The sequence below is a fragment of the Topomyia yanbarensis genome, chromosome 3 (assembly GCF_030247195.1).
Source record: "Topomyia yanbarensis strain Yona2022 chromosome 3, ASM3024719v1, whole genome shotgun sequence".
NCBI lineage: Eukaryota > Metazoa > Arthropoda > Insecta > Diptera > Culicidae > Topomyia > Topomyia yanbarensis.
Genome location: NC_080672.1, coordinates 40368429 through 40387865, shown reverse-complemented (window position 1 = coordinate 40387865; position 19437 = coordinate 40368429). Strand labels below are relative to the sequence as shown.

General features: G+C 41.3%; 3 protein-coding genes across 5 annotated transcripts in view; 2 read left to right on the top strand and 1 right to left on the bottom strand.

Annotated features, from left to right (window-relative positions):
* The window catches only part of LOC131693527 (sodium-dependent transporter bedraggled), a 346814-nt gene that overhangs the window by 189566 nt on the left and 137811 nt on the right, over nt 1-19437 (bottom strand). The window lies entirely within an intron of this gene.
* On the top strand, nt 2982-5050 carry LOC131693536 (probable cytochrome P450 9f2). The gene is made up of 3 exons (XM_058981444.1): nt 2982-3156; nt 3214-3482; nt 3542-5050. The coding sequence occupies exons 2-3, from the start codon at nt 3271-3273 to the stop codon at nt 4950-4952; spliced, it is 1623 nt and encodes a 540-aa protein (XP_058837427.1). The 5' UTR covers nt 2982-3156; nt 3214-3270; the 3' UTR covers nt 4953-5050.
* On the top strand, nt 16265-18567 carry LOC131693537 (probable cytochrome P450 9f2). 2 transcript variants are annotated; one of them, XM_058981445.1, is made up of 3 exons: nt 16265-16481; nt 16553-16803; nt 16870-18567. In XM_058981445.1, the coding sequence occupies exons 2-3, from the start codon at nt 16592-16594 to the stop codon at nt 18278-18280; spliced, it is 1623 nt and encodes a 540-aa protein (XP_058837428.1). In that variant the 5' UTR covers nt 16265-16481; nt 16553-16591; the 3' UTR covers nt 18281-18567. The 2 variants fall into 2 exon arrangements, with proteins under 2 accessions (XP_058837428.1, XP_058837429.1); XM_058981446.1 differs by having other exon boundaries at nt 16544-16803.

Genomic DNA, 19437 nt, shown 5'->3' with positions numbered 1-19437 from the left:
CATTCAGGTGTGCTTACGGATGTCTTTGCGTGCAAAGTAAGTGCTGCTGATGGCCATCCCTCTGGCTGCAGCGAAGGTCACTAGTCTCAGGCCGTTGTCATTGGTTACAGAGTGAAGGCTGTCCTTACCAATGATTGGACGGAAAAAGTCCTCTATACCGACCTGAGCGCTGGCGTCCCCGATAACAATTTTCACGTCATGCTTTGGGCACTCTCCGTAGGTTTTGTCGAGACACTCGTAAAACGCGGGTTTATCGTTTGTCGGTGCATAGATGTTGAACAAGCTGTAGTTGAAGAATTTGCCCCGTACCCTCAATACACAGATTCGCTCGCTAACCGGTTTCCACCTTATAACACGCTTCATCTGCTTGCCGATCACTATGAAACCGACTCCCAAGTTCTGCCTTTTCGACGCCGCTATAGTAGATGTTGTATTTGAAGGAAGTGTTGGCAATGGGATTCACCGCCCTGAATTCACGTTCTTCAGTTCTAGGCCACCGCACCTCTTGAATCGCAGCCACGCTCACAGTTCGCGAGCCAAAAGACTCACTCGTCCGGGTTTATTCAAAGTCCTGACATTCCATGTTCCGAGTTTCCGATCGTTGTCCTGATTTCATAGCCGGGTCGGTTGCCGAAAGTATCGTTCTTTTTGTTTTATTCTTCACTTTTCATGGTAAGTGGGAGGGTTCGGTAGGCTACCTTACCGGGGTCGCGCTACCTGCGTCGCTCTGGTGGGGCTGTCACCTTAGGTATAACTGACGCGATACAGCATTTCATACTCAGCCGCTGGATGCCAGAACAGACGCTGTTTGAGCCGCACCTCCTTGGTGAACAGACGCTCGGGACGTACCTCCTCAATCTAGCTGAAGTCAGAAGGACAACAGTGCCCAGGCTGCACTACCAGTTAAGGACACAACTCTTAGCTGGCTGTCGTTGTAATCATATGACCCGGGGAAGCATGAAGTAGGGACTTGTGAGGACCAAAGCTATGTTGTCGACTCACCGTTTTGCAGCCCAAAGTTAAAGAACGTAGAATCAATTATTATCTTTCTTTATAGAGTTATGATGTCTTCGGAAAAGTTACTGTATGACACTTAGCGCTTTATTTGGTGGAATCAGTTCGAAATTCAATCGCTAGGGCAGCGCTGTTATTATATCACACAACAACTTTGCCAAAGACACCATAACTCTAGAACGAAAGATAAGGAAAGGACGTGTGAATTGTGGGTTAGGCCCTTTGGGTCGCTAGGTACCCCCGGGGTTAACCACTCCCCCCCCCCCCCCCGAATATCGAAAATGCTCGTAAATTGAAAAGTAGTACATGTACACATGTACATGATCTTATTTTTTCCAGACAACGTGGGTCAATCAACTACTAATAAAATGATGTATTTTTACAATAAAAACAATGTTAATTTGGAAATGCGGAAGTTTTTTTTCCATTTCCTGTAAAAAATGTAAAATGTGGGTTAGCTCCTTTCGGACGACAGTCATTCAATTGAAGAACAATATTACTTTGAGCGAAAAGATATTTTATTTTTTTAGGGTTTTAGCCACCTTTGAACCCGTGTGCATTGACCTAAATATACTAATTCCTCATTTGGAATAAAATAATTTCTATTCGATCGAATTTGATTAATCTGAGTTTGATTTTGGTTTATTACTTGAAGAAATATAAGAAGTGTAAAACGTGGCAACAAAAAAATGTGCTTTCGAAAGGTCTTTACCTATATCTGAAATGAAAGGTTTCATCTATAATTGTTTTACAAAATTCAAAACTTTTTGAGCGACTTAGTGGAATGTCATAACTAATCGGAAGACATCTGTCTTAACAGAATTAATAATAAAGGTTTTGTTCCTACTAAGTATTCTTGGATTCTGTAGATTTTTTTAGGTTGAACATTTTCTTCGCAAAATCAATATTTTCTGCTGACTTCACCATGTCAATGATTCTCGCCGATAATTTCTACATCCAGACAGTTGGCTGATCACTATCAAGTTTTTTTTATTTTAATTATAGAGGTTTTAACCTTAAGGTCATTCGCCTCTTCGGGTTAGAAAAATCTCTTAGGAAAAATTTCTAACCCTATGTGCGGGGTCGGGACTCGAACCCAGGTGCGCTGCGTACAAGGCAATCGATTTACCAATACGCTACGCCCACTCCCCGACTATCAAGTTGTCACAAATCAAGAATAGGGATAACTACGTTATAATTTAAATCGCTACCAGTAATAATATTCCAATGGTACATCGATCGTAGCACATCTTAAAGCATAAATGTAAGGGAATTTTATGCGGTCCATATTCAAACTTCAGTTTTAACACAGAGAACAGACGTCCATTTTGATAGTTTGAGTTCTGTTTAAATTAATGATTTATATAATGATAAGTTCCTAACCATCAGATGCGCCACTGAGTTTGCTTGAATTGACAGCTGATCGCTAGGAAATTTCAAAACGACCGGTCGCTCGAGATATACTGGCAAGGTGGCAATAGTATTTCAACGGATGTTGTAGTATTTCCGTTTTTGCGTGGTGCTATACCTGGTGTGATTTGAAACAGACAACAGATAGACGAATTACATCCAATTTTCAATAATTATATCGGTGTATCGCAATGTCAAAAATGAAAATGTCATTAGTTCAACTGTATAAACTATGCTCAAATGGAAGTCTTTTATCTGTGGTTTAATTGAGTAAACATCCCCGACAGTAAACGCTATCCATTATAACACCCTACTGGTCAGTCTTCGAAACAATTATATTTGCCACACGCCGTATTGAAACTGACCAATGAATCTTCATTAAGTTTTGTTAGATAGTAGTGACAAACCCTATGTATGTATGTACATACAAAAGACTACCACTATTATTGCATGAGCTTACTCCAGGATTGCTTCATTGTGGCTTCACCGACACCGGTTGGTCGATGCATAGTCGCATTCACACTAGTAGGCAAACGATGAATGAAACAGGCTCATTCGCACAGTATCTCCGGCGTTGATCAGACACATACATTTCTCGTACGCGACCCCCGCGAACCCGGTCGAGTATAAATCCCGCTGCTGGAGCTAGCTCGCATGCATTAATTTTGTACACCTCATAGGACAGGTACATGAGTTTACACCTGATACGCTAGTGCCGATCATCACAAAAAGGTAGGTGATAACACTATCTACAAAATAAATAGCAAGGTAATCATTCGAATTTTAAAGCTGAGCAGCGCCAGTACCTCTCAGATTGCAGTGAAGTGACAACGCAACAGAGGCGCGATGGAAGTGGACTTGCTAACGGCGCTAGCCATCGGCGCCATTATCCTGCTGATATTTCACTATATGTCGAAAACCTACCAATACTTGCTGTCGAAACCGATACCCTGCCCAAAGCCGACGTTTTTCCTTGGCAGCACCGGTCCGATGATGCTCCGCAGAAAAGACGTTATGACTCACGTTAAATCGTTGTACAATACCTTTCCGGAATCCAAGTGAGTTCGTAATAGGTGGGGCAAGATATTGAGTCTTATGCAGTGTGATTTGTTTCCAGAATTATGGGCTTCTACGACCTGATGAAACCGATTATCATGTTGCGCGACGCGGATGCTATCAAGAAGATTGGCGTGAAAGATTTCGACTTTTTTATGGATCACACCCCTACGATGACCAATGGCGCGGCGGACGGCGAGATCGGTGGAGAGAGCCTGTTCGGTAACTCGCTCTTTGCTTTGCGCGGTCAGAAGTGGAGAGACATGCGATCGACGCTGAGTCCGGCGTTCACCGGAAGTAAGATGCGTCATATGTTCGAGCTGGTGGCGAACTGTGCCCGGTCGATGGTGGATTTTTACACTTCGGAAGCGAAAGCTGGGAAAACGTTAGAATTTGAGATGAAGGATACTTTTTCGCGGTTTGGAAACGATGTGATCGCAACGGTCGCGTTTGGAATTGAGGTGAACTCGCTGAAGGATCGCGATAATGAGTTCTATTTGAAAGGAAAACAGATGCTGAATTTTCAATCGATTATGGTGCTAGTTAAGTTTCTGTTGATGAGAGGTATGCCGCGGTTAACGCAAAAACTGGGACTTGATTTCATTGACTCGAACCTGGCGGGTTACTTTAAGCAAATGATCATTGAAAACATGAAGCAGAGAGAAGTGCATAAAATCGTTCGTAATGATATGATTAATATGCTGATGGAAGTTCGGAAGGGTTCATTGAAGCATCTGAAGGACGAACAGGATCTGAAAGATGCTGGCTTTGCCACCGTAGAAGAGTCCAGTGTTGGAAAAACTACTCACACTCGAATATGGACCGAAAACGAGTTGATTGCACAGTGTTTCCTATTTTTCCTAGCTGGATTCGACACCGTTTCTACTGCTATGACATTTTTGACCTATGAACTAACAATCAATCCGGACGTTCAGAATCGTCTATATGAAGAAATTGAAAGAACCAATCAGTCGCTGAACGGCGCTCCTCTCAGCTATGAAATCCTCCAAAAAATGGAATACATGGACATGGTGGTTTCGGAAGCCCTTCGCAAATGGCCTCCGGCTGTCGTGTCTGACCGTTTCTGCACAAAGGACTACCTGTACGATGATGGCGCCGGGACTCGTTTCACCATCGAGAAAGATCAAACTATTTGGATTCCTACCATTGCTATCCACAATGATCCAAAGTACTATCCGAACCCTGAAAAGTTCGATCCGGAACGATTCAACGAGGCGAACCGATCGAAGATCGATGCCGGTGCCTATCTGCCATTTGGAGTGGGTCCGAGGAATTGCATTGGCTCACGATTGGCGCTGATGGAAGTCAAATTGATTGTGTATTATTTGCTGAAGGACTTTAGCTTCCATCTGACCGAGAAAACGGAGGTTCCTTTACGGATGTCGAAAAATCTGTTTGCCCTACAGGCGGAGAATGGCGTGTGGGTGGAATTCAAGCTGAGGAGTAGCTAAACTGCGTAGCAAGAAGCGTTTCGTTGTAGTAGGTTGTTTATAAAATATTTGAATGTGGTTAAAATGTACCAGTCATATATTAAATTAATTCGACAATATTTTACAGTATATTTCAGTGTAAAAGAACATTGTATAGCAATTTTTCTTCCCTGCATTTTTCACCATCCGGGATCAACCGGGTACTCGGGCGTATCTATCACGTAAGAAAAGAGCGATAGAACTTCTTTGGCAAATTAATCTTTGGTAAGGGATCGTTAGCCTGTCACCAATTTGTGCCGTTAAATGGATTTAGTACGTACCGAGGTTTTTCGAATAAGTTTTTTTTTTCTTTTTTACAACAATCTTAAAATTAGGAATACAATTCGATATACAAGGTGGGAAAGAATAGTTTTTTTTTATTGCCAAAAATACAGATTTCTTAAAACTACGAATACATAAAGAAAATTTAGTTTATTTCCAACATCGGTGTTGCGTTATATCAGGGACAGAAGATAGTAGGCGGACATGGGGACAGGTAAAGAAGACCAAACTTGCCACTTTCAGGCAAACGGGAGATCATAGCGTAGAGCCTCAGACTAGCCAGACGTCAACACCCGGGTTAATGGGATGGATTCATCGGTCCTGTGGAGCATCGGGTCGTTCTCGCTTCGAATTTCGTGGTAATTTGGTCCTTAGACCGGCGACGACTGGGTGCTATCAGCCTTCTACCGATAGTAGCAGAATGAGAGGGTGCGAACAGATCTAATCAAGAAAACACTACCGTAAAAATGAATATCTGATCGGAAACCAGCCACAACAAGACTTTAATCTGACTAGTATCGATGATCGCGGGTCAATACGTACTGAAAATTCGCCGCGTCTGTTTTTATGAATCTAATTTCAAGTTCCGTTATTGCCAACCAGCCCGTGTATCAGGTTAACAATTCCTTGTAATTCTCTTCAATGGTCGTTATTATCGTTTGTATACGTGTATTTTACAAATCATCCGTACGTAAAATAGGAAATACATACCTTGAATTATACTCAAAATATACACCTCGCGAGTCGCGATATCATAACTCTTTGTCTGTTTAACGTGTTATCACTCGGTAGTTTTCAACCAAATAAATATACCGTAGAGAAGAAGTAGCGAATTCTGTCTAAATACTGTTACAACAGATAGTGATCCGGCCCATTACGTAGATACTCCCACGGTCGGCTGTGTGGAGTTCAAATTGCTTTTGTTTAGGAAACATAGGGTACTCTCGGTAGCCGGCTGCCCAGAGTTTAAAAAGAACCAAAAACGAAACAAGATCTTTTCTTTTTCGAGTGATCGTGTACTCAAAGACTAACTAAACAACTACATAATAAAATATTCTTTACAGGTCGCATCGCTTGCTTGCAGCGAATCCAAAACCTTATACCCCTCCCAACCATCAACTCCGCGACACATATGGAAGAGTCTGAAGAATCGTCGTCCTTCCGTTTAGTAGGTGGAGCATCAACACTTCCCTTCCCGTCTACCTTATCCTTTATCCTTCCCCGTGAACGATGGAGGTGGGGGGCCAGCAATGATGGTTATCATGTGTTGAGGTTTTAATATGGGTCGGATTGGTATGAATTCCTACTAACCACTTCCTAAGCAATTCTTATTAGATAGCAGTCATACATGATGAAATCAGTGTGTAATCCACCAAAATCATCGGCACAACTCAACGCAACGCATTCTGCGGCGGCATAAGAGGAAATGTTGTCAAGTCGTCAAACCAGGCGAGAAAGTGATCGACTCTATCAAATTGGAAGTTTGGAAGCGTTGATTTATGGCACGCAAACAATGCGAGGTAAACTCCAGCAGGTTTGTAGTTAAAGATCCACCCGGAAAGAATTCATTTTGGGACGTTGTTATATAACCTTTGACATTAAACATAAGATTATCATATATGGCGATTTCTATTATGAAGCAGGCATACAGGGAAGCGATTCTACATAGCCCTTGTATCATTTCTGAAACACCGGAAACATGAAAGATGATATCGAGCTGTCGGTGAAAATTCCACATTGCCTAGAACGATTGAACAGTGGGCTGAGAGAGGATTTGAAAGACTTACGCCATTTCTTGAGTTCTGCTGCAGGAACTTCATCAGGTCCGGGATAAATACCCAGTTTACATTAGTGCTCGCTACCAGCATAATGTAAATGCTTGCCAGCAGCTGGAACCAGCAGATGGCATGCGTTTTACATTATACTGGTAGCGTGCTGGTTGCCAGCATGATGGCACCAGCAGATGGCAACCAGTACTAATGTCAACCCTACATAAACGACGGCACAGTGGAAGAAACCTGACCAAAAAGGCAATTAATTGGAAGCCGCTGAAAAATTATGACAATATATACACCAAAAGTTGCTGAATTTTTTAGGAAATAAAATGCAATTAAATTTGTTCACCGCACGCTACTGTGACCGGAGATATGGGGCTTTGAAAATCCGGAACATTACCGGTTTTCTTCAAATCTGAGGCCTAATTCGTAAGCCGCAGTAAAAGTACAAAGAATTATACCCTCAAAGTTGCGGAAAGCTCTAACGATCCAGTAATGTCCCGGAGTTTTCCGCAACTTTGAAGGTATAATTCTCTGAACTTTTTCAGCGGCTTCTGAATTAGGCCTCAGATTTGATGAATACCGGTAATGTTTCGGATTTTCAAAGCCCTGTATCTCCGGTCAAAAGTGCGTGCGGTGAACAAATTTGATTGCATCTTGATCGTAAGAGTTTTCCTTAACTTTAAGGATATAATTCTTTGTACTTTTACTGCGGCTTCTTAAGTAGACCTCATATTTGATAAAAACCGGTAATATTCAAAGCCCCATATCTCCGGTCACAAGTGCGTGCGGTGAACAAATTTGATTGCATTTTATTTTATAAAAAAAATCCGCAACTTTTGGTGTATATATTGTCATACTTTTTCAGCGGCTTCCAATTAATTGCCCTTTTGGTCGTATTTCTTCCACTGCGGACTGTATCGTTTTGTGTAAAGCTTGAAGAACATCCTTTTTTCATTCATTTTAGAGCGCTCGGTCGGGACACTAGTGTTTTGCCAGTCCGTGCATTGTATAGCGACAAAGAATAGTGCTAATCCACCTTCAAGGTTATTTTGCACACTCTCCGCCTCTTCGAGGTATCTTTCCCCTTCTTTTGTGTTTCTGTTTCTGAGTACAGTTAGCCGGCCAGTGACCAGTGAAGCAGTGTTCTTCTAGTAAGTCGTCTGGATACCGTTACATACACAAGTTAAGTATTAGTTTACGTTTCCCCTTCTTGGTTCTCCAAACGTGCACTGGTCAATAGGCTCGTGCAAAAATTACTTCCTCTGACGGCGGTTCACCTCAAAGTGAGATGGATGTCGAAACAAAATCGGCTCTCCGGCTCAAAGTATATCCAAGCTCGGCCACTGGACCCTTCGTGATCTTCTTTCGGACCAAAGACAAAAAGTGTTTGAATCTATTACAGATTCCTCGAGCTCTGACGGACCAGTATTGGGCCGTGACAAAAATATCGAAAATTCGCTCTAATGCTTATCGGTGTGAATCATGCGGATGATTCCTGTGGAAGGGATCTCGAAAAGCGTCTCAACTGTGGGGGAAACCCACATGATCTTCCGACATGTCCCTTCAGGGACGCTCTAAGCGATCTTTTTCCGAAATGCTTAAGATAGCTACGCCACCGGCCTCTATGAATATTGCCTATAAGCGATAGAAAAAGGAGGAACATTTCCTCTCCCAAGCTTCGTCGTAAAGGTGTATCTCATGCCCCCCTAATATAACTACTCAAGAAAGTACTGGTGCAAAACCGAAGCAAGTCGCTCCTGGTCTCAGAAACCTGAGCTCAAAAAAGGAGTTCCCAGCACTTCCAGGAACATCAAAAACCCTAAGTTTTCCCATATCCCACTTTTGAATGATCACAATGCAATAGAAAGAAACCATTGCTGGCTTAATAAATTTCTCTGACATTGTGGACCGTATTTTTACAGCACTAAATATTTCTGACCCTCTTAAAAGTATCTTGATAAGCTTTCTCCCCGTAGTAAAAACATTTTTGATGCAGTTCACTGCGAAATGGCCCCTCCTTTCAGCGATCGCATCATTCGATGGCTAATTCATCGAACGAGGTCACGGATTTAATCACTGTTCTACAGTGGAATTGCAGAAGCATTATTCCGAAAATCGATCCCTTTAAAATCTTACTAAATAACTTGAAATGCGATGCATTTGCATTGTGCGAAACATGGCTTACTTCAGAAATAGACCTAAACTTCCATGATTTTAACATTATTCGTATGGTTCGAGAAGACTCTCACTGAGGAGTACTTTTGGGGATCAAAAAGTGCTATTATTTCTACCGAATCGACCTCCCCTCGACACCAGGTATTGAAGTTGTTGGTTGCCAAACCAGAATTAAAGGCAAAGACCTTTGCATTGCTTCCACCTACATATGACCATTTTGAATACGGGTGAAATGACACGGATCCCTGCCCCTCCAGCGCGACCGAGCGCCTTAGACCTATCTCTCTGCTCAACATCGGTGTGGTTCGATTTCATGTGGAAGGTAGTCTCTGATCCCCACGGCAGCGACCATCTGCCAATCGTAATTAATATTGCTAACGGTTCAGTGCCACCGAATACAATCAATGATTCGTATGAACTCACACGAATTATTGATTGGAAGAGCTACGCCTCCGCGATATCCGACAAAATCGAGTCCACTCAAGAGCTTCCTCCGGAGGAAGAGTTCCTGGCTGGCTTTATTCTCGATACCGCGATTCAAGCTCAGACTTAACGCGTACCAGCCACGAACTCTCGCGGGCGTCCTCCCAATCCATGGTGGGACAAAGAGTGCTCAGACGTGTAGGCGGAGAAGGCCGCCGCGTATATGACCTTCCGGGATGACGGGCTGCCAGCCAGCTACCGACATGCCGTAGACTCAGGTGATTCGCATGTCTAATGCCAAAAGATCTTGACTCCTACGGTAGCAGACAAAAAGTTAAGTCGCCGGTAAGCTCTAAGCTTGCATATATGATCCTTCCACGCTTTTCTAAACTTTCTCCCGTCAACTCCTTGCTCTCCCTTGAGTACTATGGCTCTTAATATTGAAAAATATACTTCACATTCCAGTCCCTTGCTAATTAAATGCCGTAACAAGTGTTGACACATTCCATATTTTCTGGGGAAAATCTGGGAGCGCCTGCGTGCTTTGTCTGTAAGATCGCACAAGATTACCTTAGTTTGGGTTCCCTCGCATTGCTCCATTCCAGCTAATGAAGAAGCGGACTCTTTAGCTCAGGCGGGCGCTTTACAAAATGACATATATGAAAAACCAATTAGCTTCAGCGAATTTTTCAGAATTATTCATCAGAGAACCCTCGAAAGTTTGCAAACTTCATGGAGCAATGGTGAACTGGGAAGGTGGCTACATTCGAAAAACCCTAAGGTATCGACGAAACCTTGGTTCAGAGGGATGGACGTGGGTCGGGATTTCATTCGCGTGATGTCTCGGCTCATGTCCAATCACTACACGCTGGACGCTCATCTCCGACGTATTGGGCTCGCGGATAGCGGTATCTGCGCTTGTGGCAACGGTTATCACGAGATCGAACATATTGTCTGGGCATGCGCCGAGTTCTGTTATGCCAGATCTCAACTATTCGATTCCCTTCGGGCCCGAGGAAGATCACCCAATGTCCCGGTTCGAGATATACAGGCGAGCCGCGATCCCCCCTACATGTCCCTCATATACAACTTTTTAAAAAACATCAAAACTTAGATTTAACTGCCCCTATCATCTTTTTACATATCATTCTCAGAAGCGAACCCCAACGATGGTTTGATGCGACTCCGAGACGAGACAAAACATCTGTCGAATGACCCAACAACACGGGACCTACAGTACAACATCACACGTGCAACGCGGTGTGTTGCCGATCCGTATCTGAGCCGTACGTATATTGAAATGTGTAACCCCTAGTTTTAATAAATGCAAAATGCAAAACAATGAAAAAATGGTACCTTCAAGCTAACGCAAACGTGCCTTATCAAATAAACGAATTGAATAAAAAAAATAGATTAAGATTTATTTGCGAATTATATTGCATGCTCTTGTCATCGTCGTCGTGGCAGCCTTCTGCTCTGAATTACGGCGAATGTGGTTCGATCGAATCTGGCATCCGTTTAATTTTCCTGTCGTTATTAGGAATGCAAATCCCATTCGTTCGAAAAAAGTGATCCGTCATAATACAGAATAAACGTTTGAAACGTGCAACGTAAGTTGAAGTCCGAACCTAAAACATTCTGGAAGCATGTAAACGAGCAAAGAAAGGAATCCGGGTTGCCTTCAACGATGAGCTATGGAGGACGTATGAGCTCTAGTTTACAAGAGATTTGCCAACTATTCTCTGAAAAGTTCGCGAGTGTTTTCTCCAACGAGAAACTGACACCGACCCAGGTTTCAAGCGCGGCTCTTAATGTACCTCAATCATACCAGTCTTTGAACTCTATCAATATCGACAATAATATGGTACAACTGGCGATTGGCAAAATGAAGGCTTCAACTTCGGCAGGGCCAGATGGTATACCAACTATTATTCTAAAAAAATGCTCCGCCGGTCTAATTGAACCTCTTTGTCATCTGTTTCAATTGTCGCTAACAACCGGAGTATTTCACGTACTCTGGGAATCCTCCTTCATGTTTCCAGTTCACAAAAAAGGTGATAAAAAGGTAGTTGACGACTACCGTGGTATAACAACGCTAAGCGAAGTTCCTAAGCTGTTTGAAATGGCTGTGTTGGAACCCATCTCCAGCCGCTGCAAACAGTATATCTCCGAGACTCAGCATGGATTTATGCCGAAACGTTCAACATCTACGAATCTTCTGTCGTTCACAACATATGTTACAGATGCCATGTCGGACGGACTTCAAACTGACGCTATCTACACGGACCTTTCAGCTGCCTTTGACAAGATTAATCACGCTATTGCAGTCAGGCACGTAGCCAGAGGGGGGGCTAGGGGGCTAAAGCCCCTCCCGAAATTTTTTAAAAATGAATTTAAAAAACCGCCGACTTTTAACAAAATTTGCCTAAAGAATAAAAGAAACTGTTACTATAATTGTTGCTGTAGTAATCTGTCGAGAAGCAAGAAGTGGTGCTCCAGCTAAATACGGTGATTATAAAATTATTGATGATTCGCTTAGGACCGAGTATTGATAATGTGGAACATTTCCTGAACGTGTAAATGGAGGTTGGACTTTCGGAAGCGAGTTCTACCATGTCAGGCATTTAGCGCTCAACAAATTGGCCCAGACGAAACCATTCATTTCGAACAACTTAAAACACATGGTTGAGTGTGACAATGCTATAATTAAGATCCTCCTATATATGGACGATGAGAACATCAATGTTCCGCTACAAGATCGGATATCGCTTACTCGCAGATTAATGTAACATTTGGGAGAAATGGAATCCATTCGGAAGGATAATTATTGAGAGCGAGAAGCAAGGAAGAAATCAGATATTCGCAAACATAAAGGCAAAATTGACGAATTGACATAAAGTTTTGCAAAAGTTTCACAGGAAACGGATAATTTGCTGTGATTTGAAAACAGACAACTCTAAAAGTAATCCTCTTTTGAAAATTATATGTAAGTGCGATGTTATTTTGGTGGTGTCAATGATATATTTACCTAATTTTACGTAAATTAGAAGCATTCACTAATCAGTGCTAAGTAATTTTCTTTCGATTAGTGAACAAGTTCTGAGCAGTTTCGCTCAGTAGATTAAATTCTGGGTAGTTTTCATTAGTAGATTAAATCATAGAAATATATATTTTACATTGTCCGAAAACCCATGAAATCCGAAATAATACCTTCAAATGTTCAAATATAATATTTACTTAATCTAGGTAATCTTCTCAAGTTCCAACGGTTTTCCAAAATTCTGAGTGTCAATGAGCTAATGATCTTATTCTTGCATTGTAGTGGAATTAGTAGTTTTTTGTACTCACTTTACATTTTGACTTTTACTATAGTTTCAGGGATCTAGGAAAATCAGTCTACGATATTTTTAATTCGAAAGTCCAATGATATAAAAGTATCTAAAAAGAATCTACTTAAATAAATAAATAGATAGTTATTCTCAGTTGCCTGATAATATTGTCGAAGATAATGTTTAACCCATTCTCCACGTGAGTCAAATGAAAAAACATGTGTTTTTCTCAGGATTGTTATAATTACGACATGCTCAGTATCATTTAAACAGAAAATTTCATAAAGTTGAGTTAACGTATACTTCGGATGAAGTCACAGAACTAGTAATAGTAGCCTGATCATGAAAATAGGAGTTGAAGTTCACTTTGTTCGGACATTCTTTGCAACGATAAACTTGGATTTCACACTGATATATTCCTATCCATGGAGACAACCTTGACGTTGGTTTCGTTCTCCTGTTTAGCAAATGCGGGTAAAGTTTCGTTAGGCGGGTTTTTGGATATTTTAGTACTCATTCCAATTTAGCGTCTTCTACACCTTGTAAACGTGTAGTCTAGAATGCGTAGCATTTTCAATCAGCCCTAAATACTTTGATCTCTTGAAGAATCTTGAGAGAAATTTCTAACTTATAAACTAATAATAATCAAATTTAATTCGTCGATGCACTATAGCTTTTCTTGTAACAGACATCATATTTTTAGGGTTTTTTAGTGTCTATTGTCTTAGTTATGGAATTGTTTTCACTAAGAACATTTCATAATTACATTCAGTTTACTGTGACTATCTCGTCATCAGAATTTATACATTTATGCAATAATTTTCAAGCCCCTCCCGAAACAAAATCCTGGCTACAGGCCTGATTGCAGTGGCAAAGTTGGATAGACTTGGCTTTGGTGTAATAATATTCTCCGTTGGATGCAATCGTATCTCAATGATCGTCGTCTAGCATTCAAGATAGGTGATTGTGTATCCGAAGAGTTCTTTGCTTCATCTGGTATTCCACAAGGCAGCCATCTCGGTCCATTGATTTTTCTTCTGTATTTCAACGACGTCAACTTTTGTTTAGAAGGACCACGGTTATATTTCGCCGACGACCTCAAGTTATACCATAGAATCCGGAATACTATTGATGCAGCTTTCCTTCAACGCCAACTGGTAACCTTTGCGGAATGGTGCGAGTTCAACTGAATGACCCTAAACCCCAAGAAATGTACGGTCATTACGTTCTCGAGGAAAAAAACGCCAATTCGATTCGATTACTGTCTAGCTGAATCCACGATTGATAGAGCGAATTGTGTCAAAGATCTCGGAGTTTTTCTCGATGAACAACTGACGTTTAAACAGCATATCAGCTATATTGTCGCAAAGGCATCACGCTCATTATCTTAACGGTGTCCATCGAATTGAGACAGTACAGCGCAGATTTGTTCGGTTTGCCCTTCGTCGATTGCCTTGGAGCAACCCTCACTAGCTGCCAAGTTACGAAAGCCGGGGTTTGCTTATTGGATTCGATTCATTGCAAGTGCGGCGGGATCTATTCCGTGCTTTGACGATTTCGGATATTTTGCAAGATCGAATTGACTGCCCCGAGCTTCTCAGTGTGATAAATATGAACGTTCGCCCTTCGCAATAATTTATTCCTCCGATTACCTCTTCGCCGGACTAACTATGGAGTAAACGGTGCCATCATTGGTTTGCAGCGGACCTTCAACAGAGTGTCATCCGGGGGGTAGGCGTAGCGTAGTTGGTAAATCGATTGCCTTGTACGCAGCGCACCTGGGTTCGAGTTCCGACCCCGCACATAGGGTTAGAAATTTTCATAAGAGATTTTTCTAACCCGAAGAGGCGAATGACCTTAAGGTTAAAACCTCTATAATCAAAATAAAAAAAGAGTGTCAGCCGAGTTCGATCTTCACATTCCACGTAGCAGATTACAATTTGACTTTTTAAATAGATTAAGAAATTATCATTAGGACCACACTGTGTCTGTTGATATCAATTATAAATAAATAAATAAACAAAATAAGGCTGAGTAACAAAAATTATATGCGCAACAAAATATGGGTTACGAAGATTTAGTTTGCCTTCTTACTGCACCGTCTGACCGCGCATCAATGTGCTTCTCATTCGACTAGCAAAATATACATGCGATAATATACATAACTTCCCAATTTTCGATAAAGTTTCATAGGTGAACCACTTTAACGGATTTTAAACAGGGGCCCTACATTGAAAGGTAGACTGTAGACACGACAAATCATTTGATCGGATATAGAAGTAATGGGCGTACTCTGCCGTACCAATACAAGCCATAGTTTTATTAACAAAAATCCCCGAAACGAAACTATACCCATTATTACACTTTATTGCGCAATTTTCGAAGCAACCGTTTGCCAGAGGCAATAAGTTGAAATTGACCAGCGACCAGTTTGATGGGATTATTCTGAAAACGCTACACATGACTCGCAGTCACTGTTCGCGTTCTATTCCCGAACTGCCTCATCATTGATGTCCAGACACATGCTATTCAAAGGAAAAAAAACAAGTTTTGCTACTGTACAGTATGCGCCAATAATAAAAACAGTGGATTTAAAGAATTCGCGAGCTGCATGCTGTTAATAACTATAATTGCGTACTTTTTGCTCGTTTTTGCCTTTCTTATCTAGATTAGTTTTGAAATGGCTTCAAAACTCGACTCAGATGGTGGAGTTCTGCTAACACTATATGTCTTTCCCTAAAGAAAATTTTACAATATATCTCTCTCAAAGGAGACAATTGGTTAAAATCATCCAGTGCAGGAGGGAACAATATACAGATTTAGTAAGAAGGGATTACCGTTTCGATTTCATCTCATCAGTATTTGGCAGCCGACTTGACCACAATAACATTAGTTGTGCTCAAATGAAAACGACTTGTACAAGCCAATGCGAATGCACTTTGCCATATCTCTGCTTGAAACGAAAATTTACTTTATACTTTATACTACTTTATATATGTTTTTCTACCATTTAATTCCACTATGTTTGTTTATAGTCTCTATTTAACAGATACCTGGTATTTCATTTACTACTTGTAATTTTCTTCAGTGTTTGTATCAGTCAAACACTGATGAAGATTACAAGTAGTAATCGAAATCATTTTTAATAGATTTCGTCTCCGATACTACTACTAGGAATGGCAGGTCATTGATTTTGAAAAGAAAAATTTCAACATTTTTTATGGCGCATACTGTATTATCGAATGCAAAGTTGTAGCTAAACGAGGTACGAATCACACCCCGACTCGCTCTCATTAGTAGAATCTCTTCGATGCTTTCCGAATGCCATTCCGAGTCCGAGAAGCGAGCAGACTGGCAGATAGAATTAAATGAAAGTGAGGGAATTTACTCGGATTGACTTTCCTAAAGCACATTTTAATTCCCACAATCAAATCAGATAAATATCAATCATACCCGCATTCATATCGCACACCTTATAAGGAAGGTACATTAACCTGATAAGTTCGAACCGGTCGCCACAAAAGGTAAGAGATAACACTATCTACCAAATTCATTGCGAAATATTTTTCACAAAATTAATGCATAGAAGTTTCAGTGCTTCAAAGACCGTAGCGAGGTAACAACAACGGTCACGATGGAAGTGAATTTGTTAACGGCGGCTGCCATCGGCGCCATTATCCTGCTGCTATTTTACTATATGTCGAAAAGCTATGAATACTTCCTGTCGAAACCGGTCCCCTGTATCAAGCCGACGTTTTTCGTCGGCAGCACCGGTCCGGTTATGTTCCGCAGAAGCGACGTAACGTCGCACTTCAAAATGCTGTACAATGCCTTTCCAGAGGCCAAGTAAGTTTCGGATGGGCGGTAAGCAATCGATTACGAACTATCTTTAACAGTGTAATTTGTTTCCAGAATTGTAGGCATTTACGACTTCATGAAGCCGATTTTTATGCTGCGCGATGTGAACGTCATTAAGAAGATCGCTGTTAAAGACTTTGACTTCTTTACGGATCACACTCCGATGTTGATCAGTGGCGCACCGGAGGATGAGGTCGGTGGAGAGAGTCTGTTCGGTAACTCGTTGTTTGCGTTGCGTGGTCAGAAGTGGAGAGATATGCGGTCGACGCTGAGTCCGGCGTTTACCGGGAGTAAAATGCGATATATGTTTGAGTTGGTGGCGAGCCGTGCTCGGTCAATGGTGGATTTCTACAATTCGGAAGCGAAAGCTGGGAAAACTTTGGAGTTCGAAATGAAGGATACTTTCTCGCGGTTTGGAAACGATGTGATCGCAACGGTCGCGTTTGGAATTGAGGTCAATTCGTTGAAAGATCGTGATAATGAGTTCTATTTGAAAGGAAAGCAGATGCTGAATTTTCAATCTTTTATGATGCTTATTAAGTTTTTAATGTTGAGGAGTATGCCTCGTTTAATGCAGAAATTGGGAGTTGATTTCTTGGACTCAAACCTGGCGGACTACTTTAAGAAAATGATAGTTGAAAACATGAAGCAAAGAGAAGTGCATAAAATTATTCGTAATGATATGATTAATATGCTAATGGAAGTTCGGAAAGGACGGTTAAAGCATCTAAAGGACGAACAAGATCTGAAAGATGCGGGCTTTGCCACCGTAGAAGAGTCAAATGTTGGAAAAACGACACATTCTCGAACGTGGACCGAGAACGAGCTGATTGCACAGTGTTTCCTATTTTTCCTAGCAGGATTCGACACAGTTTCAACCGCTATGTGCTTTTTGACCTATGAACTAACAATCAACCCAGACGTTCAGAATCGTCTGCACGAGGAAATTGTTGAAACCAATCAATCATTAAATGGCGCTGCTTTAAGTTACGAAGTCCTCCAGAAAATGGAATACATGGACATGGTAGTTTCGGAAGCGCTTCGTAAGTGGCCACCAGTTGCTGTGTACGATCGCTTTTGCACCAAAGACTACGTTTATGACGACGGCGTTGGACCTCGCTTCGTTATCGAGAAAGAACGAACGATTTGGATCCCAACGATTGCCATTCATCGCGATCCAAAGTACTATCCGAACCCGGAAAAGTTCGATCCGGAACGATTTAGTGAGGAAAATCGATCGAAGATCAATGCAGAAGCCTATCTACCATTCGGAGTGGGCCCGAGGAATTGCATCGGTTCACGATTGGCGCTGATGGAGGTGAAGTTGATTATATACTATCTGCTGAAGGACTTTAGCCTGGAGCCGACCGAGAAAACGCAGGTTCCTTTGGAGATGTTGAAAAATCTTTTTGCAATTCAGGCTAAGAATGGTGTGTGGGTGGAATTTAAACCGAGAGGTGGATAGGTGATACATTTGACGCGTTGAATTCTTCTGTCTGCTAATAGAATTTTGGGGATGGTGACATGTAAAGTAATATATATTGTCTCTTGTGGTATAAAATATGACAGTATAAACTGGAGAATTGTGAACGATCGGTATTTTACATGTTCTTAAATGTAAATTTATGTGAATTTCGACGCTTATCTTGCGAGAGTTGTAATAATGTCGGTTACATCACCTAACAATATTACCTAATTCCATGTGTTTTCAATAAAAACTGCAATGAATTATTCCAAATTAATGGAACTAGACATAGCATATATTAGCAAGACTAATAAAGATTTTTGTACATACTCATAACGTGATAAAAGTTCATAAGGTTGCATCCGTTCTTACCTGAAACAAAAGAAAAAAAGAAAGCGTTAATGTTTTCTTATGATTATGTTTCCGGATAGTGCTTAAAAGATTGGGACCAATTTTTTAATCCAGTGCGAAATGTGGTCAACTATTGTTTTATTGTTGAGAGGGAATTTTGGAATGGCTCCGATCTTACTTGTTAGGTCGTAAAATATCTGTTAAAATTGGGAATCATTTATCTTCATCCTTTGACGTAACGTCCGGCCCACCTCAAGGCAGCCATATCGGTCCTTATGTCTTCCTCCTATACTTAAACGATCTGGATTCATTGATTAAGTTCCTCAAGGTGTTTTATGCCGATGATTATAAGTTGTTCTACATAGTTAAAAGCTATTCTGATGCATTCTTTTTGCAATCTCAGTTAGACATTTCGCTAATTGGTGCATGACCAATAGGATAGTTTTGAATGCCTCAAAGTGTTCAGTGATAACGTTTGTATGAAAACGCTCCGTTGTAACATTCGATTACATTATCTTGCAAAACCAATTAAAAAGAGAAACTGCACTGAAAGGTTTAAGCGTTCTTTTGGATTCCAAGCTTACATTTGGGATCACATTGCTTTTATATCTTCAAAGGGAATCTAGGATTCATTTTTGTGGTTACTAATGTCGGTTTTCATTGAAAAACACCGGGGCAGTAGATTGCAGTGGTTTTGCACTTTCTAGCAGCAGTGGGAATGAAACACGCCTGCTCTTCTGCTAGAAAATGCAACACCAGCTCAATCTACTGGCCCGGGGTTTTCCAATGAGAAACCCCATAAGCAT

Coding starts and splice junctions, on each gene's coding strand:
- LOC131693536 (XM_058981444.1), top strand. CDS start 3,271: ATGGAAGTGGACTTGCTAACGGCGCTAGCCATCGGCGCCATTATCCTG. Junction 3,483..3,541: donor AATACCTTTCCGGAATCCAA/GTGAGTTCGTAA, acceptor ATTTGTTTCCAG/AATTATGGGCTTCTACGACC.
- LOC131693537 (XM_058981445.1), top strand. CDS start 16,592: ATGGAAGTGAATTTGTTAACGGCGGCTGCCATCGGCGCCATTATCCTG. Junction 16,804..16,869: donor AATGCCTTTCCAGAGGCCAA/GTAAGTTTCGGA, acceptor ATTTGTTTCCAG/AATTGTAGGCATTTACGACT.